The following is a 20,253-nucleotide window of genomic DNA, read 5'->3' on the forward strand; positions in this document are numbered from 1 at the left end:
GTACAGATTTTGAGTAGGGTGGCCCGCGCCGGTTAGCTAAGAATAGATCAAATTTTACTTCACTGCATGTTTCAGTTGTGAGAATACTTTGTAGTCTTAGGTCCTTTTGACGTCCTTGGTATTTGCAGTTTGTATATACGAGTAAATAAAGTAAATCAAGAAAATAAATGTTCGCTGTGGCTTGCTAATAAGCGCAGTGTAATCCGAGAACGTATCTCTTTCCTGTAATCTCGGATCTCGTACCGTCATCATACTCTTCTCGCGTCTCGAGAATCCTCTCATCGACCACCTTTTTCAATCCTCTTCTTAATCAGATTTATGTTGCTCCTCTTTGAAATAAGAAAAACCAAGTGTGCTATGGTACATGTGTTGAGCATGAATACTCCATCAGACGCCTCTCCAAATGGTATACGGCCTGAGCCTAAAATAGACTAACAACCAAAAACGCCAACCCCTTTCTTTGTATGCTTCCAATATCAACTCCAAACCATCACTCAATATTTTGGATGGACAGAAGTCGCCGACTCGTCGCTTATACGTCCAACACCAGAATCCACCCGCTTCTTAGTCGGGGTGATTTGCTCGGGTACATCGACTTCCTCTTCAACCACACTTTTCCTATCGCCCTGCACCGACAATCTCGACGTCAATCGAGGGCCTGCTGATCTCCGTCGGTTGACTATCTCCTCGCGACTAGGCTTTGAGTCATTCATACCCAGACTCATCCTTAGGGATGACCTGTCCTTGACGCTGAGAAAGTCACTCCCTGGACGGTTATTGCTCAGGTTCGGAGATCCATTGGGACTCGACAACACGGAAGAGTGACGGTTGCTCTGACGGGTACTCCTCCATCTGCTTAAATTCCAGAAGCTGCCTTCTCGATCGTTCAAGCCGTCTGAGTCAGACGCACTAATTAAACTGAAACTCGGCGTTGGTGGACTTGTGATACTGTTACTTCTATCTCGGTCATGCGAAGCTCTGACCGTAGTATGGTGCGACAAGCCACTGCCAGCGGGACTTGTTGGTGTCGGACGAGTGATCGGGCTCGATGCGTAAGGCTGTTTTCGAGATTCTGCCGCTAGATTTGCAGCTGAAGTGACAGGTGATTGAGCTTGCTTGTTTGGTGACATGGACCGTTCGCTTCGCACTGATCGTACTGAGTTGTGGTTCAAACTGAGTGGTTCCCCATCAATATCTTGTCGCCAACTGTTGATTCTGTCCGAGGCGTGCTGAAGTTGAATAGGGTTGGGACCAGGAATTGTGAGCGATCCACGTCTAGACTGCACACGACTGCTGGCACTCGTTCTGGTCATGACGCTTCCACTTCTACCAACCCCAGACAGGCGATTGGACAACCTAGAGCCCGACTCCCACAGTCCCTGCTGCCGCTTCTTATGGGCGCAGTCCTGTCGGAATACCTTGATCTTGCCCGTTCTATCAGTGGTGATGATGATGTTTCCGTCAAGATGCCTAGAACGTTCGACATATGCGGGTGTTTCTTCCGGACGCCTGTTGCTGTGAAGAGAGTCGCCATTCTCTTCCTCGGACGGAGCTGACTGACTTGGCGTACTCTCTTCGAGACTTCGTAATGTCACAGGTGGTGGATTGCAGAGGTCGTAAATGGGGTCGCCCGAGGCACTCAATAATTGCCGACTCTTCATAGGTGCCATCAAAGCTGTAGTGACAACTTCGGGATGGGCATCGAACGATTCGTATGGTTGCTTATCCTTGATGTCATCCTGGGAACCAACCTTCCAGATATATGCTTTGCGATCCTCACTTCCACAGATGATGTAGTTGGCGTCGTCGCTGAAGCGTGCATTGATTTGACTTGACTGGTTTTCCAACCCTTTGTACTTGACCTGGATCACCTTGTCGTTTAGGTTGTAAATTCGAACTCGAGAATCGTTAGATGTAACAAGAACTTTGACTTGTCCAGCTTCAGGCCCGTCTGGGATGGTCATGGTTCGGATGCCTGTAATTTTGCTTCCTTTGGCATTCTTACCCCGTGAAGACCGCACATGGATTTGGTACTTGAGCTTCAGTCCCTCGGTAGTATAGAAAGTGCACAGGCCACTCAATACACCGCAGATGGCTATGTTCCCATCAGGAGAGAATGCCACGGCGGTGATAAACTCACCCACCGGCGCTTGGAAAGCCACATTCTTGTCCGGAATACTCCATAATCGCAATTGCGCATCCAGCGATCCTGCAAGAAAGAATCGATCATCCGTGGGGTGGAAAGCGATAGAAGTAACCAAATCCTTGTGAACAAAGGTGCATAGGCAATCATTTCTGCTCATATGCCACAACTTGACAGTCTTGTCCATAGAGGAAGATAACAAAAAGTTGTTCTTGCTCCAACTCAAGGCAAGTACCTCGCCCGTATGTTCCCTGAATTCTCGCACAGGCTTAGTGCGGAAAACCGGGGCACTGAGCTTCTCGCCATGAGTACCATGCTGTGCTTCTTCTTCCTCGTGTTCCTTGCGTTCCTCGGGGGTTGAAATAACGGCAAACACGCGCACAACTTGGTCCTTTCCTGCAACGGCTAGGTATCGTCCGTCCAAGCTAAATTCGGCCGCCCAAATAGCATCACCACCTCGGAGAATCTTGCTTCCAACTGCTGTTGCTACCGCTCGACCATGGGTATTTTGTGGCTTGTGTTCAGAGGCGGTAAGTTCCTGGGCGAGGAACAAGTGGTTATAGTCTCTGTCTTTCTTGTTATGCGCCTTGACTCGGATGTATCGTGGAGGTTCCTTGTGTAGTGGTATGTAACCACCGCCTGCGCCCATGACGGACGTGAGAGCTCGGGCATAAGCACCGTCAGTTCGTAGTTCGCCCAACTCAGAATCAGAGTCTAGCATATCATCATCCTTCCTCCAACTTCCGCGCATTCCCAGTCGGCTAAGGAAGGACACTCCTTTCCTCCGGTCCTTGCTAGAATCCTGGGGGGTACCGGCGGAGTTGCTGATTTCGGAACTTTGCCTTTGGATATTGTCACTTTCAGATCGACCCTGACTTCGAAGCCGTTGTGCAATAGTAGGCTCTGCGGTATTGCTGTTTGTTCGCAGGTAGATTTGCTAAGCGTCAATGTTAGTTGTGGTCTTGCCACACTCCGGCCACATCCCCAGCCGGTTACAAATACTAACCGTACTTAGAGGGTCAAGCCCAGCATTGGGAGGGGGACTTGGTGAAATAGATTTAAACGATGGTCTCTTGTCTTTTGTTTCTTTTGCATTCTGAGAACCAGATAAAGAAGGTTGTGTAGTCGAGAGCCTGCTCGATGGGAGGTCCAGGGAAGTACCAGCACCTTTGACTAATCGTAAGCTTACAGAGTAATATAGTAGCATGTATAGGCAACTTGATATTGGCCAATAAATGAAAACCTGAGGTGCATATGAAGCTCCAGTAGCAACAAGTCCCTGCATAAGCTGGACTAGAGCAGACATGCGCCTCGGTGTTTCAACAGTAGGGTATTGTGACTTGGCCACAGGACCAGGTGGAGAGGCATGGGTGAGAAGGCATATATATAAAAGACGTACCTTGGGAATCGGAACGAGCAGCGAGGCTCTGACGGCGCACTGGAGGCTCAGTTTCGGGTAGGGTGGAAAGGGCTGAAGAGTCGCGTCGTCTAGACAAACCACCTTCGCCCCGGACAGCTGGAAATGACTTGAATGCCGACATCTTCCATGCTGCGTGGGTTACCAATCCCTATAAAAAAAATCTTCTTTGGAGGAAGATAGCCCGGATCGCGCGGGCGGTCGGCCACGCGCAGGTTGTGGGAGGAGTCCAGTCCGTCCCCGACTCCGAGCAAAATGCAAGATTTAGACTGTGTGGTCTGGTCTTGGCTTACTGACTGACGGACTTGAGGAGACTCGTGGGGGTGTGACCGAGGAGTGGGCGTGGCGGAGACCGGGGTTCACGAGCTGCCAAATCCAATCCGAAAGGTCCGAGAGCGAGGTACTCCGTACGAGAGGAGGGAACAAACGAGCGATGAGGCTGGGATGGCTTGCTTCAAGGCAGATCTTGCTCTCGGATGGGTACTGAGAGATACAGTAATAGTACCGGTGAGGATCTGGTGTGCTGTTATGAGGCCCTTTTGGTGGATATTTGTCTCCTATCTCCTATTCGCATGTGGTGGACTAATATGCAAACGATTGTTAGTTTGTATCGGACGGAGTGAGGGTCCAATTCCAGGTGTCAGACAAGTAGTGGTGGATGATGACAAGACAGCAATTCAAGGGAGATGGCAACAGAGGAGAGACAATGCTCGTTTAAGGAATGCGCGTATTCTCGTCGTGTCCTTTTAATATGTAGGTAGGTAAAATAAAAACAACTCGAGCAATAAAAAAGAGAGGCAGGTGCTTAAAGTGCAGCAGGGCGACGAGACAAGAAATTATTCTCGCATTGGCTTGCTCTCTTGAAACCAACTTAAGCGAAAACGAACAGGTAGGCTTGGCGGGGTTGGTAGTGGATGGTGGATGCGACTGGCGCTGTAATGCGCTGGGAACAGCGCTGCACAGCAACCAGAGCTTCCTAAGGAGTACCTAGGCGACTTACAGAAGTAACAGCGCAGTGGGCCAACATGAGGCTTGACCAGGACGGTGATAGTGTTTTTTTATTACCTCCTAACTTTGGTGCGTGGTATAAGAATAAAGGAGTAGAAAGGGACCCAGCATGAGAAGGAAGAGAAGCTACGAATGAGAAAAGGGGAAGCCTTATGCTAGAGTACAGCTGAAAACTGAATGGCAAAAAAGAGAACCAAGTCGAGTTTGTGACTGGACAGATGGGAGGAGGAGCAGCTGATGCGTTGTAAGGATGGCTGTCAGCACAACCTAGTTCGGGTGTAGAGAGAAACAGGTAAGCACCGAATCTGGTCTGGGCTGTGCTGTCACTACCAATGTGAACTGGGAGAGCCAAACAGTCGAGACGGCATGTATCACACCTTTCCCGGCTGTCGGCTTTCAGATGGGAGTAAGCAAGGGGACGGGATGGGCCCAAATGAGGTAAGACAAGACTCAAGCGCGAAGATCTGGGAACTGAGTTGCATCAAATCAAGTTCTTGCAGGCTCTTTCATAGGGCAGACTGCCGATTTGGCAGGTCGATGGCTTTCACCAGGGCAACTCTTTAGTGGATAGGCTGCATTTGATGGCCGTGTCTCTACGTAACAAAGTGGTAATTTAATCGTAGCATTACCGTAAGGCTGAATGATGAACAGACACTGCCACAATCCACCATAGTGAGATATTACATCCAGACCGCAATAGCTGCAGGATGACAGTCAATATGTGGCGTGTTTCAGAAGCTTATCGTGGAATGTCTCAGATTAAACGAATTGTTGATATCTCGTTTATTGTTCTCATGAGATGCAAAGTCATGGGGTGCATCCGCGTATTCGGAATTCCTTAGCTGTATTAGGTACAGAGTACCTAATTTAGGAGGAAGAAATTAAAAGCCTAGGCTGTCTTGGACCGACACGTGCTATGGCAATCAGAAAGATGGATAAATAGGCATTCTAGCTTTTAGCATGTTAAACTTAGCTTAATTATCGATCAATAGCTAAATCTGTTGTCATGTTTTAACGTCTTTCCTGGATTGGCTATGATAGAGGGAGGGTAGGTTACTAGACTGAAAAGCACCCTCGTCATCATGCCATATTACTTGTCATTAAATCAAGAGCAGCATTTGTTTAAATAAACGAGGACAACCGTACCAAATGATCTGACGTCGCATCTTGATACTTTACCCGCAGTGAATGCCGAATTAGGTTTCGAAAACCCTGGTCAGTATAGAAAAGTCAACGACGTATGCCCAGAGTATGAAATGTACAAGTGAGTCTGTGTCGCTTTACAGGTGGTTCCGTCTCGCACAATTGTCTTGGTTTAGATGCTTGCATTGCATTGCATGCAAGTTAATAATTATTCCCTCTCGCCCGAGGCAAGACGTCGCATGCATGCATACGCGGGATGTGTACGAATCGCCAAGAACATGATGTACGTAGTTACGTGGATCATATTGTGCCGGTCTTCCAGAGAGGTTTATATTGTGCTATGCCAAGGCCCTGTCTAGCACTGGGTCTGAATCGAATCGAAGCCAAGGAATCGTTCCATTTTGCATCTGTTTTTATCAACCTAAATTCCGCTAGAGTTTTAACTTAAGTTTACCTGTCAGTAAAAGGCCACGGAGTTGAATCAAACTCCGTACTCCGCGGACAGACTGTAGATAGTTAGTAAGTGAGTCTTAGCCTGATGGTCTTTTAGTGTCTGAATCTACGGATCAGATACCCAGTATTAGTTATGCGATTTTGCTTTTACTCCACAATATCAACTTCGAGACTGAGTTCTCGAACGTCCAAGGATTTATTAATGCTTGACATCTGCATCTATGGAGTCAGTCCCACTCGGAATTTCCAACCAATCCCGTTCTTCTTATTCAAACGGACTGCTCGAAAACCCCGTCGGTCGGTCACACTCCACCACCGATGCCGACAACGACATCATCATCGTCAATTTATCCTTGTTTAATGGATCGACTGATTTTGACTGACAGCCCGCAACAAGAGTTAACTGGGTAGTGAACCTTTGAAAGAACTGCCGCCAACTACCGTAAGCGCCCTACACACAGTATACTGCAGAGTACACAGACCTCGATCACGTCCAACAGCAGTTGAGCCTCAAGTTCAAAACGTTTTGGTCGTCAGCCCAAACCCAGTCCAGCCTTACTGGTCTTAGCCGCACTGCAACTGCGTCCATCATCTTAGGCTGACGGGCTTTTGGGTACCTATCAGAGTACCTATCACTATCGTCATCGCCACCATTACCTTAGTAGATATTAACTACCGCACATCTACCAAGTGAAACACAACCTCAGAAACAAATAATCATCTGCACCTCTGCACAGACACGGCCGTGCCAGCTCTTGTCAGTCGCAGTAATAATCCCACCGAGGTCCGAGGCTTGGGATCCATCTTCACATTTCAGCTTTCAGCCACAGAAGCACCACCAACCAAGATGAAGCTGATCTCGCGCAAGGTCCCAAAGACCCTCGAGGATGAGACCGTCTCTCTTCTCCCCGAGGATCCCGAAGATATGGTCAGTAGTAGCCCCTGTACCTTGCTACGGTCCTCTCAAACTTTACCACATGTTCCTATCGTCTCTATCGTTACCCCTCCCCCCACCATCATTGTCACACCCTCATTTCTCATCTCAACTCACGAGATACTCATCTACATCACTACCCTTGTACCACATGTTTGTTCTCTTGCAGGCACTCTATTCGGATGCGATCCGTCTTCACCGCTTGCACCCTTGAGTCAGAAAACTAACATGGCCAATAGTGGCATGCATACAACCTCATTCTGCCTAGCGACATCATCCACGCTCATGCCATCCGTAAAGTAACTACAACCTCAAATACGGGCAGCACAGCTTCTGAGCGTGTTCACACTGAGTTGGCTATCAAAGTCAAATCCACCTTCTTTGACCCTGTCATCTCATCGCTCCGTGTCTCTGGCACCGTTGTTGCAGAGAACCCCTACGTCAACCTGGGCTCTCATCACACACTGGACCTTGAGGTCAACCGCCCGTTTACTATCATTAAGCCGGAAGGATGGGACTCTGTCGCAAGAGCTACCCTCCAGGAGACTCTGTCCGATGACAAGGACGGCGCTGTGGCAGCTGTGGTTATGCAAGAAGGACTTGCCAACATCTGTCTCATCACGGCGTTCAGAACTGTCCTCAAGGTCCGTGTTGAAAGCGTGATCCCCAAAAAGCGCGATTTGGCATCCGACCAAGACGCAGGTATGCGCCGCTTCTACGAAAAGACCCTGCAAACTCTTCTACGAACCATGGACTTTTCTCAGTCACGGCCGTTGCTGCTGGCAAGCCCCGGCTTCGTTGCTGGAGACTTCAAGCAGTACATCGCCAACAAAGGGCGAGATAAGGCAGACAAGATGCTTACAGCTCTGGCAAAGCAAGCTACCGTGATTCACTCCAACTCTGGCCACGTCCATAGTCTTAATGAGGTCCTCAAGAGCCCCGAAGTTCTGTCTGGTATGAAGAACATGAAGTTTGCTCGTGAAACCCAATATGTCGACCAGTTGTTTGATAGACTAAAGCTGGACGACGGACGCGCGTGGTACGGTACCTCTGTCGTCGAAAAAGCCGTCAACGACGGTGCCGTGGGACCTGGCGGCGGTGTTTTGTTGGTCAACAATTCGCTTTTCCGAAGTGAAGATCTTGCCACTCGCAAGAAATACGTCGCTTTGGTCGAAAAGGTGCGGAGCGATGGCGGTGAGGCAAGGGTTCTTAGCAGTGATCACGAGAGTGGTCAACGCTTGAGCATGCTGGGTGATATCGCTGCCATCCTCAACTATCCTATGCTTGATCTTGATGAGGACGAAGAAGAGAGTGAGGAGAAGGAAGAGGAGGAAGATATCCAATTACCAAGCATGGCTGACAATGTCATCTAGGTTAATCAAGGTAGAAAGAAAATAGAAATGAGACATGAATTGATGAACCTTGTGTTCGAATGTTACCCTACACCCTTGATGTGATCTCATGCAAGTCTTGTCATCTTCCACACAATGGATATCCCAGCCTCGTATGCTCATTTTTATATTCTACTGCTTCCAATTTCAATTGGTTAGAAGTCTTGCATAAAAGATTTGTTGTCAAGGTATAGATAGATGTGGTTAAAAGACGACGTCGATACCAAATGGAATTCATTGTTTCCACGTCTGTGCTTAATTCCGAACTCCGAACCAAATCAATTAACTCAATACATGATCATCGCGATAAATTCACGATTTCGACTTAGTCTACTTACTTTCATCAATTAAAGATGCATGAAGCACATCTTAATTCCGAACTCCGAGTGTACCCTGAATAGATTTCGTAGATATAACGTCGTTGGTTGTCACCACCCAATAAATATATAAGTGATTCATCAGTGTAACACCTCCCCCTCACTACTTACCCACCGCCAACATCAACTCAACACCAAACACAAGCACAAACGGCATATGACTTTCAGAATGACTTCCAAACTCGCTCTCAGCTCTACCAAGAAGCTCAACTCGGGCTATCAAATTCCTCTTCTTGGTTATGGTGTAAGTTATCCACTCAATTCTTCACACTAAAGCTATGCTAACTCTGGCGCCTAGGTCTACCAGGTGTAAGTCCGCGTAATACTTCAACAAAAGCATGCACTGACCACGTAATACAGCCCGAAGGATCAGGCATCCGATGTCTGCAAGAAAGCTCTCGAGATAGGCTACCGCCATGTAAGAATTCTCAGGTTCAATGGGGTTCTACTTTACTGACGCTCTCAGATCGACTCTGCATCAGGATACTACAACCAGGGCCCTAGCGCAGCAGGAATCCAAGCGGCTGGCGTCCCTCGCGAAGAAGTCTTCTTCACGACCAAGATTTTTACCAGGCAGTTTCCTCTGAACTACGAGAATGCCCACAAGCAGGTAGACATTGCCCTTGACGAAACAAAGCTCGACTACCTTGACCTTGTTCTCATCCACGCCCCATACGGTGGATCTGATGCCCGAAAGGGTGCCTGGAAAGCTCTTGTGGAGTGCGTCGAGGCCGGAAAGGTGCGCTCCCTGGGCGTTTCCAACTACGGAGTTCACCACCTAGACGAGCTGGAGGCCTACATCAAGGAGCTCGAGACGGAACGTGGAGGAGCGGGCAAGGGAGGCGTCATCTCTGTCGGACAGTGGGAGGTACACCCATGGATGACCCGACCTGATATTGTTAAGTGGTGCCAAGACCGTAACATCGCAGTCGAAGCCTACTGCCCCATTGTACGTGGTGAGCGATTTGACGATCCCAAGGTCAAGGCTCTTGCGGAAAAGTATGGCAAGTCGCCTGCGCAGATTCTCCTTCGATGGAGCTTGCAGAGGGGATATGTACCTCTTGTGAAGAGTGTCACGCCATCCAGGATTCTGGAGAATACCCAGCTGTATGACTTTGAGTTGACGGAGGAAGAAGTGGAGGACTTAGCTACCACAGACTACAGCCCTTGTGCTTGGGACCCAACGGTTGAGCCTCTTGAGAAGTAGGGTCAATTGGTCTCACATGAATAACCAATAAAGCGAGGATTATTTCTACATGATTTTATGAACTTAAATAAATTTCCCATAAAACTATATAAGAAGTTTGTTTGAATGCTATTGTTGATGGACCCACGTGATCTCGTTTACACTTCGCGTCAATCTATCCCCCGCGCGTCCCATGCCACTGTCGCACGCCAGCCTTCATCGCCAATCCCATCACCCTGGTCCATCGCCCAAATTTGGCCAGATGTTGTCCCCAAGGTCAAAATGGGCCAACGAACCTTTACGATCATCCCGCAATTCCCGGGCCGCGATGAAAATACCGACAAACCGCCCGTGCGGCCCATGACGTCGAAACAAGTCCGGAAAGCATACAAAGCTGCCAACAAGGGACCGAAACTCACTCGAGCTGAGATATGGAAGCAAGAAAAGGCTGAACAAGAACGTATAAAGAAGGAGTTCGAGCGTGAGAAGGCGGCGGCCAAGGCTAAAGTCGTACGGGACAAGAAGAAGGAGAAGGAATTGGCGGAAAAGGAAGAGAAGCGAAAGAAAAGAATGCCACTTGTCAATGTTCGACCGAGTCAAGAAACTATTTCGTGGTTTGTGAGAGGCAACGGGTCTGCGAAGAAGAGGGACGCACAGGGAAAGGATGTCGAAAAGGGCAATACGACGACAGAAAATAATGGCAACATGGAAGAATCTACGACCGCAAACGACGATGAAACGGAACAACCTGCTATGAAGATACGGAAGTTGGATGACGTACTGGAAAACGACGAAGAGTTTTCTGATCCTGGGGACATAGGGATGGAGACGAGGGTTCAAGATCAACCACCAAGTCCCTCCCCGGAACCACCAGAAATCGATGTACCGCAAAAAGGGACAAAGGAGGACTGTACCGCCGAACCTGTAGAGGAAACACCCCTGGATGCTGAGGCTCGAATACCAGCACTGAGACTACCAATACCAGAAATCGAGCTTGACGGGATGGAAGACGATTTGGACGAGGATTTCGAGGAGGACCTAGCACTTGGTATGCTTGAAGATATCGAAGCATCCATGGACAAGCCAGCCCCCAAAATGGGCCATACCGCCAACGCTGCCCCAGGATGTTCTACAAAGCCAGACCCGGTACTACCACCGCCGCCAGTCAACAATATCACAAGGCTGGCACCCGATCGCTACGCCAAGGATCTGGGGCTACATCGCCCGTCCTCGCCAACTTTTGTCAAACCGCCTCTCCTCCAACGTTCATCACGGAACTTGGAAGCACGATCATCATCTCCACCCCGTCAGGAACCGCCCATGAGCACTCAAGCTATCCTGTACAATTTGGATGACTTCTTCCCCTCATCCTCACAGCAAGCACGTGAACTCGAGGAAGACTCGGACGACGATGATGACTTGATGCCATCAGCGCCCTCGCATCTTGCGCCAATAGTAGAGGAGGAGGAGGAGGAGGAGGAGGAGGACCTTGAAAAGTCTCTAGAACAGCCTCGTTTACCTGTACTCAATCCGGCCCCTGAATCACCACCTCCGCCACCTAGACGCTTCTTTACATCCTCTGGCTCGCATGAACGGATGTGTCTTGCGCTACAGCGAAGTCGCCGTACAGCAGCCCTGGAAGAGATTCAACAGCGTGAAAGATCGCGAATCCAGGCTGGTATGGTCCAGCGTGCTCAAGCTGAGAGTCGTAAAATCGCCAAACCCGACCAATCTACCAGAAAACCATCAGTCTTCTCTTACCCCCCTCCGCAGCATGCCCAACACAACCGGCCCCGACAACCCCCTACTAAGACACTACCACCACCACCAGCACTCCAACAAAAACCTTCTCTCAACAAACCCTCTCCGCCGAAGCGTACGGAAACGCCGAAGCAACTTCCACCTCCTCGAACATCACTAGCGCCACAAGACAGTAACGTGCACACTCCCAAGCGCATTGAACCACCCAAACAAACTCCCTCAGCACAAAGGCCATCACAAGAAACTAAGGAGAACCAGAGGCCATCACAAGAACATTTTGCGCTTAGTGCTTCGCAAGAGTCATACGGCGGAGATTGGGTAGACGACGTTGCACTAGAACTCATGATTTAACGACACAGTTTGGATGATTGGTACCGATATCAGAAGGAAAGGAAAAGGACGAGAGTATGATACTAGAATGACAGTCAAGGTTGGGATACTACATGATATTCTTTTGGCGTTTAGGACAACACGAGGGAGGCACGGACTTGATTACTTGGCAAATCACCCCCTTTGTTTGGGTGTTGGTGGCAAACATGTCTTTTGTACATCACATAGCGACGGTGTTTAGAATTTAAAGGTGTTGATTAATTAGCTATTCTATTCATGACCATTTCACTGTCTATCAATGGTCAAAGCACGAGATGTCACCACGAATTTGTACAAAAAAGTCCAGCTCCGCTAACAATTAGAGTTAGACTTTAAAAAGGGGACATAAGGGAAATAAAGAAGTGATTGATGGTATACAGCCCCAAACGCCATTGCTATGTTTAATAGTCTCTTTCGTCATTCATGACCTCGTTGCCCCCCCCCAAATCCCCCGAACCCAAAAGGAGATAATCAGCAACAACTGATCAAAGGAAAATCCCGACCCACTCTGTCTTTGCAGACACCTTTGTATCGCAATCGTCCACAGCACACCGGAGATCGTTTCCCACAGCATGTGGCGGCCTTGTATCTGGGGATCGGAAGCCCACACCATCGCGATTCGTCTTGGTAGGCTTCCTGTTTTCGAAGCAATCGGCACAATAGACCTGTGATTTTATTAGTTTATGCGCTCAGCAAGATCCCCGGATGAATATCCAGGCTTCTTACATGGCCGCATTTCTTCAGAGCCCAAAAATGATGCTCTCCAGGCGCTCGCTTGCGCTTTCCTTTCACAGTGCCAACTGAGCTCTGCGTGACAGTTCCTGTGGGGTCGTAGGCCAGTTCCTCGTTACATGCTGGGCAGATAACCACGCTCTCAGACCCCTTCTCGGGATCGGTGCAGGTGTTGCGGGTGAAGCCTTCGCGAGCTGGTGGAGGCGTGGGCATTCGTGGTTTGGGACTGGGCTGGCGAGCAAATGCAGGACGTGAAATATCGAGATTGGGCGGGTTGAACATGATCTCAGTACTCATAATGCCAGCCAATCTCCTGAAAGGCCCAATGGTATAATTCGATATCGAACTCATGTTTTGTCGTTGACTTATTATTTCAACTTCAATCAGATCGTCCGGACTCGGAACCATGCGCCTAGGATTTGTATAATTTCGGGGAGGTCGCTCTTCTTCGGGTGAATCCACAGTAAGATCAATCACGTTGGCTGATCGACCAACAAATGTCCCATCCGTTCTTGCCAGTTGAGGGGGCGATATGCGTTGCGAATTCGTTCGGCGTGGATTCCTTACATTCTGTGCCGCTTGTGCTGGTAGGGCGCTCGCCCGCGATAGTTCTGGAGAATCGGGCTCTTCCGTGAGGTCGATGACGGGTGTTTGCTGAGGTGGCTCCGGGGCCAGTATGTTGCGCAGATGGGGGTCGGGGTGTTGTTGTAGAGGAGCACGGCTTCGGGGATATCTGGCCGGGCGACCTGAAGGTGGATGAGCGTTCGCGTATCCTGAACTTGTGCGAGCGATTCTGCGTTCGCGTAGGCGTGGAGCAAATATTGCAGGAGGTGCCGAAGGGCTGGGAAGAAATAGAGACGGCTCAGGATCGTTTTGAGGTGCCGGAGAACCGAGACCAACCCCGAGCTCCATCAACTGGTGATCGTCCAGCATCTCGAGGAAGTCGTCACTGTTTTCGGCCATGCTGTTACAGATGGACGAGGATTTGGTGTGAGTGATGTCGAGGGTGTAATAGTAGAAGTTTTGGTATGTAGTGAATGATCCACTATATCGAATTCACAGAACATGCGCTTGGTAAGTGGTCGAATGCACAGTGTATCGTAGGTGATATGCGGCGCGAAATGTGAAATGAACGAGGAGCAGTGGCGATTAGCTCAAGGGTTGAATCGTCCCGGTGCCCTATTCCAGCAGGCCCAGAATATATCATCTGTCGTGTAAACTTATGTGCAAATTATTCATAAGCATTTGTATCGTGTTAATGAGAGGTGTTCAAAAGGGGCTGGGGCGATATGTTGGTAAGCATCAAAGTTGGTCGGCCTGGGCTGTGAGTACAAAGGAAGTTGAAAATGAATTGTTGCCCGTTTGATACTCGATGCAACTGGAGGCTCCCCCCCATGTGACGACAAGCTAGCGCGCGCAGCGACCCTGCGCTGGCGCCGATTACCCCACTAAGGACTGCCAACAACAGGCGTCAAGGTTGCTGTACAGGGGGATAAATGATGGGCGCCTGCCTGAGCTCCACTATGGGCATCCATTTATTCACGCTTTGAGGCTAATATTTTAAACGACGTTTCTTTGTTGACTTTAAAATTTAGAAAAGTAAACAATCATGATCCAATTAACCAAAACCCTTAATTATCAATTTTCAAACACCTTCTGTGCTTTGCTCTGACCCATTGTCGCAGATCTTTATAAATACAGGAATTCGAGGGAATCATCCAGCCGTCTCCTTTGAGTGCGTAGTTTCGTCTAAATCCACCTTTGACTATTCCTTTGTACCAAGTATGCTGACCACACCCTCTCCGTTAATTGTCACTAGCTGCTTAGCAGACTCTCCCCATTGAACCGAGACCGAAGGTGTAGAGTTTTTCACGGGCTCGGTCCACTTCTTGGTGGACTTGGTGAATTGTTGCACAGTCACTCCAGCAGCGCCGCCGGTGGCAAGGAACTGGCCGCTGTAGTCCCAGGCCAGAGACTGCACAGGTCCACCGGTCTCGAGAACCTTGGCCACGGCGGCGTCTCCCTCCTTTCGAAGATCGAAGATGGTGACCATGGTCTGTCCCTTGGCTGTGGCGGCGAACCAGTAGCCATTCTCGGAGAAGGTAAGAGCCTGAATAGGGGCACCAAGGCTGAAGGAAGCAGCCTGCTCGAGAGTATTGGTCATGAAGAGCTTGATCTCGCCAGAGGTGGTACCAGCAGCAAAGAGGTGGCCATCGGGGTGGAATGCGCAAGCAGTAAGAGCTGGAAATCATGTTAGCAAGCCGTTAATATACCATGGGTTATGGAACTTACCAGCATCGGTGTAAGAACGGGCAGCGCGCTTCTGTCCAACCAAATCGTAAAAGACAATGCTCTTGTCCGTACCGACGGAAGCCAGAATCTCACCGCTGGGGTGGAGGCTCAATGCGGTAGCAGCACCGGCATGCTCGGTCAGCGAAGCAACTTGGTTACCCTCCTCGAAGACCTTGACGCTTCCTTGGCCAGTCGCAAAGATAACACGGTTCTCAGCCCATGCAGCGTCTGTGATGGGCTCCTCCACGGGGATCGACACCTCGACCTTGTCCTCAGTAGTAGAGTAAATAACGGCCTGACCCTTCAGACCTCCGATAGCTGCGTTAGCTCCTCCGACACTAAGAGCTGTAGCATCGGGAACAGGGAGTGAGTGGGTAGTCGCGCTTTCGAAAGCTGAGATCTCTTCGCCAGTAGCCCAGCCCTCGGGGACAGGACGCTTCTTGCGACCCTTTGATAATCTGCATCCAATGTTAGCTTGCCTTGATGTTTCCGTGCTTGTCGATTTATCACATACGTCTGATGAGTCTCGTCCACCTTCTCGATAAGTTCTTGTGGCAGCTTCTCCGCGCTATCAACCTGCATCTGATCGCCATCGACAGCACCTCCGGTCACAGTGACCTTGCTCAGAGCATCCCTAGCCTCATCTCGCTCCCTCGTGAGTCGTGCAACAACTCGCACGGCGGCATCGTGTTGGTACAACGCTGTGGCGAGTTCCTCTCTGGTGCGTGCGAGCTGCTCCTTGAGGTTATATGTCTCGAGAGCAAGCGCGTCCCATTCGTTCTGGAAGGTCGCGAGGAGGGCTGGGATGGATGTGAGGGTAGGAGGACGCGGTCGGACGATACGCGACGAATGGATAGGAAGGAGATCATCAGCGGTCAGGGTCTCTCCAGAATCGGGCTCGGTGGCATGTTCGTTGATGTATTGCTCGATAAGGCGCTTCTCGTAGACAACACCTGGGACAGGTTAGCTGCCGCGTTGATGTTATTGATGATACAACATACCGGACTTCTTAGACACGACGGGCTCTTGAGGAGCCTCTCCAGAAACTGTCGAGAGATTAGTATACCGTCAGCTTCCAATGGCGAGCGTGGGTAACTTACTTCCACAAAGCATGGCGACTGCGATTTTGAGCTCGTGGAGCTTTCAATTGCTTGTCGTCAGGTAAAGCGCAATTCGTCGTCTAGAAGCTCTGTTGCGACGACAATCGCCTAGTCGAGATTTTGCCGGTGCACTGACCACAGCTTTGGAATCACGGGGTGATAAGATAAGAAACCTTCGTCATATCCATATCTTATCAGCTATCATCTTCATGCATGTCTCAACCCGGGGAGGACCGGCAATAGTAGTTTCGCATGTCTCCGGAGTCCGATATAGAGGGTGTAGTGTCGATGGTGATATTTCGGTGATCATCTATCAAGTTTATGTTTGTTTATATTACACGTGAATACCTCATGATAATTGGCTGTCAACTCACCAACTTCAGCATCCATCATGACTCTCCTACCACCCAAAGAGCTTCGTATTGCAAATGAAACCGAACAAATCAAGACTCTTGACCTCCTATTCGAACCAAGTCCGGCAATTCACTCAACTCTTATCCCTGTACTGAGAGAGTCAGAGTATACATCTTACCCTGAACTCATCGACGCCTGCAGATCCCGTCTCGTCTCACTCGCATCCTCTAGCTCTCCAACCAACCCAGACGCGACCCTTCTCTCCATTCTTGGATCTCACCCGCGTTTGGGAGCCAAAAAGGTCGAATCTGCACAGTCAGCAGCAGAGCAGGCTAATTTGCAAGGCCAGGGCGAGGAGTTGGCTAAGTTGAACCAGGAATATGAGGAAAAGTTCCCGGGACTGCGTTATGTCGTCTTTGTGAACGGGCGAGGAAGACCGGAGATCATGGAGAATATGAAGGCCAGAATCTCAAGGGGTGTCTTTTCTAAGGAGGTTGCTGAGGCGTTGCAGGTATGATGGATTTACGTACCAGATTTCTCTTGCTGACTTTATACACAGGCAATGTGCGATATCGCAAAAGATAGAGCCTCTAAGCTGGATGCAAAGCTATAAACGTAGCCAATGTTATCAGGGACAATCTGAATTCTACTAGTACTTTAACAGTCGATTATAAATGAAAGTCATTTATAACATTGTACAACTCTCCAAGCCTAAAAGCCGGGGAGCGCTTCTAATGTCGCTGTTGTAAATGTGACTAAGAACAACTCGCCGCCCAATGCCATACTTGTAAAGATTACATATTTCTGATACATAATTTCCGGATCGACTCTGATGAATCGTGCCACTATCTAGACATCCAGCATATGCCGTCAAGTTCATCCAGATATTCCTCGTACGATCTGTCTTCTTCCTCGTTACTATTCTCGCCATTTTGCCCAAACACAACGCTAAAGTCAGAGTATACACTGTCCTGATCATTACCAGCGTCATCCCAGTCATCATATGCTGGGTGCATGTATGCGAAACTGTCCTCTTCCAGATCATCTAACGGAGGTACATGTACAGTCGGCCGTAACTCAGGAGACCGGATGGGGAAGAGTCGTGGTGATGTGCGTTTCTTGGTTGCGGCTACGTCGCCGACTGGAAGAGGCAATGCTGCTGGCTTTGATAGTCGACATGATGTGGGTTTGGAATGCTGGAATGACTTGGGAGCCTGATGGTTCGGTTGTGGTTTCGTTGACGAGATGAGACCTTGAGGTCCAGCAAGTCCGCTGCATGTGGGAGCGATCCTAAGGGATCTACTCGCCGCTAAATCTTGCAGAGTCGGGGGTTTTAAGCTAGATTTACTTGTAACCTTTGATGTTATTGCCGCGATTTCCTGCTCGTGCTTCCGTACAGGTTGTTCTTGGCTTAGCCTCTGCCTTAGACAATTCATTAATGAGAAGCGCAGAAAGGATGTTGCGTGAAGATGTGCAATTCTTCGCGTCATGTCTACCGAGGTGGCCATCTTCAAGAACCGTTTGTCGCCAGCCTCTTGACCCTCTCTGTTAAGGATGTGTGTTGCGGGTTGAGAGTATGGTTGTGAGAGACGGCTGGTGATGAGGTCGGCACGAAGTCGACGTTTCTTGACACTTAAGTCGCCTGTGTTGAAGCCATCAACATCGGATATATAGCGTCTTCGTTTGAGTCCTTGGGGAATTGTTGATGCCGGTCGAATCTGAATACTGAGAGGACCAAATCTTGTGTTTGCTTCGTCTGAAGAAGGAAAAGAGAAACCCGTCGAGGTTTCGGGTTCCGTCTGCGATATCCACGCCTTGGACCTCGTTGTTTTCTTCTCCTGAGTAGCCTTGCTGCTCTCTGGCTTGCCAAGGGTATGGTATGCTGCATCTCCCATTAATGCCTCGAACAAAGGATCCGGACCAGGACATCGGGGTACCTGGTTCAAGTCGTCGGATGAGAGATCGAGCGGAGAGACGGGAAGATCATCGTGGCAACCGCCTTTTGCATGGCAGCGCCACGGCTCAAGGAGATTGATTGAGCTCTGTGCATTTGCCTCTACCTCCATTACCACACCTTTCACTTCGACTGGGAGGGAGGAAGAAGCTCCGCTTGCTTTCAAAGTTGCGTCGTTCTATCCATCCGCTTTAACCAGTCGGCCTGCGTCCAGTTCCACGTCGATGGGAAGAGTCGGGTCTGTGGTTGAAAATAAGAGAGTCCAGCCCAAAAGGAGTCCAAAGTTGGAATTTCGAACCAGTTTGATCAATAGGTAATGATTTGGGTTGTAGTATATGATATCCCAAGTTGGGTGTGATGCGTAATGCTTGTAGTTGTAAGTTCAACCAAACTAATGCAGCCCGGTCGACCAAAACTTGGCAGCAAATCCACGACAGGCCAATGCCATTCGTCTAAGCCAATTCCCCCCAAGTCACGTCTCTTCTTTAAAAAGCTCCTCTTCTCCAAGAAAACAGAGCTTCGGAAGCTGGGAGCAACTGGCGTGATGCTTGACAAGCGAAGGTGGGGGGAAGAGGGAGGGCCTAAAGCCGCGACCGAAGCTAGGCGAGGTCCCCGAAGGGTAACAAAGTAAGATGAGATGAGACGAGAGGGGAAAGTCTTCTTTTGTTTAGGCAATATCTCTATTAGACACTCTCACAAGAAATAAAAGATAAAGAAAGCTCAACACGATAAGAAGAGAGAGAAAACCAGAACAAGAATGGCTAGTAAAGAAGAAGAGGGGAAAGGGTCCCATCACCCATCGTCGTGGTCGGGAGATTCTTCAGGTCAAGCAATAGCGTAAGTAGGTAGACTAGGTAGCGTAAATCATTACATTTCAGTCACTATGCACAGAGGTTGACTAGTCTAGCCTAGTCTCCTGCAGCAAGGATCACGCTGAACCAATTCGATGGAAAATCCGGGGCGAAACAACCCAACTAGACTAACACGTACCTTGCACACAGCCCAAGTTACACACTATAGCGTACCCATTATTCAGCAACTAGTTACAGCCTGCAATGGTTTCACTCTGTGCAAGACTATACCTTTCTCTAGACCGAGCACAATACAGAGACATAGGCAAAGCGTCGTCTAGACTAGACCTGCACTCTCACAGCCTCTCCATCACTAAACGGAAAAGCACAAACATCACCAGGGAAGAAGAATAAACCAGGATCCATGAACATCCGGGGTAAGCCATCCGGGGAGCTTCCAGCGGTTGCACAGCATATCATAGGTCAAGAGCAGAGGCAAAGGCCGGGGATCCCCGCTGCGGTGCAGTCAGGCGGTTGAATTGAAGTGTTCAAGGATCATCAAGGACAGGGAGAATTTTGCTTTTTTGCTTTTTCGTTGGCTGAGACTCGGATGGTCGGACCAGGAAAGGGGGGGAACCACCAGTTATTAACCAAGGGAGGTAATCCGAGAGATTTGATCGTACTACTAATTGGACTTGGTTGTTTACTATTAGTCTCATGAGAAAACGTCTTGGGCATGATGCATGCATGGAATTCTCAACAAAGCGAATGATGAACCCTGGTCAGATCATATACTGCTACTTTTACGACCTGCTTAAAACAGTCGACCGAGTTTTCCTCTCGATTAT

The 20,253-nt window shown here is 49.3% G+C and overlaps 9 protein-coding genes across 9 annotated transcripts in view; 5 read left to right on the top strand and 4 right to left on the bottom strand.

Annotated features, from left to right (window-relative positions):
* Positions 1-81, top strand: part of FGSG_12179 (uncharacterized protein) — a gene marked incomplete at both ends in the record, with an annotated part of 449 nt that extends 368 nt beyond the window's left edge. The window contains one exon of the mRNA XM_011320352.1: positions 76-81. Coding sequence (XP_011318654.1) covers positions 76-81 — 6 coding nt within the window. The remainder of the gene's footprint in view (positions 1-75) is intronic.
* Positions 82-494: 413 nt separating this feature from the next.
* FGSG_02701 (uncharacterized protein) lies at positions 495-3,684 on the bottom strand (the record flags this gene model as incomplete). The annotated part of the gene is made up of 3 exons (XM_011320353.1): positions 495-3,080; positions 3,150-3,316; positions 3,543-3,684. 3 exons carry the CDS (start codon positions 3,682-3,684, stop codon positions 495-497), a joined length of 2,895 nt encoding a protein of 964 aa, XP_011318655.1.
* Positions 3,685-7,011: 3,327 nt separating this feature from the next.
* On the top strand, positions 7,012-8,471 carry FGSG_02702 (uncharacterized protein; the record flags this gene model as incomplete). Its single annotated transcript, XM_011320354.1, has 2 exons — positions 7,012-7,092; positions 7,338-8,471. The coding sequence occupies 2 exons, from the start codon at positions 7,012-7,014 to the stop codon at positions 8,469-8,471; spliced, it is 1,215 nt and encodes a 404-aa protein (XP_011318656.1).
* A 564-nt stretch (positions 8,472-9,035) lies between these two features.
* FGSG_02703 (uncharacterized protein) lies at positions 9,036-10,073 on the top strand (the record flags this gene model as incomplete). The annotated part of the gene is made up of 4 exons (XM_011320355.1): positions 9,036-9,110; positions 9,165-9,175; positions 9,227-9,284; positions 9,333-10,073. 4 exons carry the CDS (start codon positions 9,036-9,038, stop codon positions 10,071-10,073), a joined length of 885 nt encoding a protein of 294 aa, XP_011318657.1.
* A 261-nt stretch (positions 10,074-10,334) lies between these two features.
* Positions 10,335-12,164, top strand: FGSG_02704 (uncharacterized protein; the record flags this gene model as incomplete). The annotated part of the gene is made up of 1 exon (XM_011320356.1): positions 10,335-12,164. The coding sequence occupies one exon, from the start codon at positions 10,335-10,337 to the stop codon at positions 12,162-12,164; it is 1,830 nt and encodes a 609-aa protein (XP_011318658.1).
* A 340-nt stretch (positions 12,165-12,504) lies between these two features.
* On the bottom strand, positions 12,505-13,877 carry FGSG_02705 (uncharacterized protein; the record flags this gene model as incomplete). Its single annotated transcript, XM_011320357.1, has 2 exons — positions 12,505-12,847; positions 12,909-13,877. The coding sequence occupies 2 exons, from the start codon at positions 13,875-13,877 to the stop codon at positions 12,668-12,670; spliced, it is 1,149 nt and encodes a 382-aa protein (XP_011318659.1). The 3' UTR covers positions 12,505-12,667.
* Positions 13,878-14,679: 802 nt separating this feature from the next.
* On the bottom strand, positions 14,680-16,319 carry FGSG_02706 (uncharacterized protein; the record flags this gene model as incomplete). The annotated part of the gene is made up of 5 exons (XM_011320358.1): positions 14,680-15,155; positions 15,207-15,664; positions 15,721-16,159; positions 16,208-16,252; positions 16,307-16,319. 5 exons carry the CDS (start codon positions 16,317-16,319, stop codon positions 14,680-14,682), a joined length of 1,431 nt encoding a protein of 476 aa, XP_011318660.1.
* Positions 16,320-16,697: 378 nt separating this feature from the next.
* FGSG_02707 (uncharacterized protein) lies at positions 16,698-17,273 on the top strand (the record flags this gene model as incomplete). Its single annotated transcript, XM_011320359.1, has 2 exons — positions 16,698-17,171; positions 17,220-17,273. The coding sequence occupies 2 exons, from the start codon at positions 16,698-16,700 to the stop codon at positions 17,271-17,273; spliced, it is 528 nt and encodes a 175-aa protein (XP_011318661.1).
* Positions 17,274-17,505: 232 nt separating this feature from the next.
* FGSG_02708 (uncharacterized protein) lies at positions 17,506-18,726 on the bottom strand (the record flags this gene model as incomplete). Its single annotated transcript, XM_011320360.1, has 1 exon — positions 17,506-18,726. One exon carries the CDS (start codon positions 18,724-18,726, stop codon positions 17,506-17,508), a length of 1,221 nt encoding a protein of 406 aa, XP_011318662.1.
* Between the last annotated feature and the right edge of the window lie 1,527 nt (positions 18,727-20,253).

The sequence above is a fragment of the Fusarium graminearum genome, chromosome 1, assembly GCF_000240135.3.
Source record: "Fusarium graminearum PH-1 chromosome 1, whole genome shotgun sequence".
In the NCBI taxonomy this organism is placed as follows: domain Eukaryota; kingdom Fungi; phylum Ascomycota; class Sordariomycetes; order Hypocreales; family Nectriaceae; genus Fusarium; species Fusarium graminearum.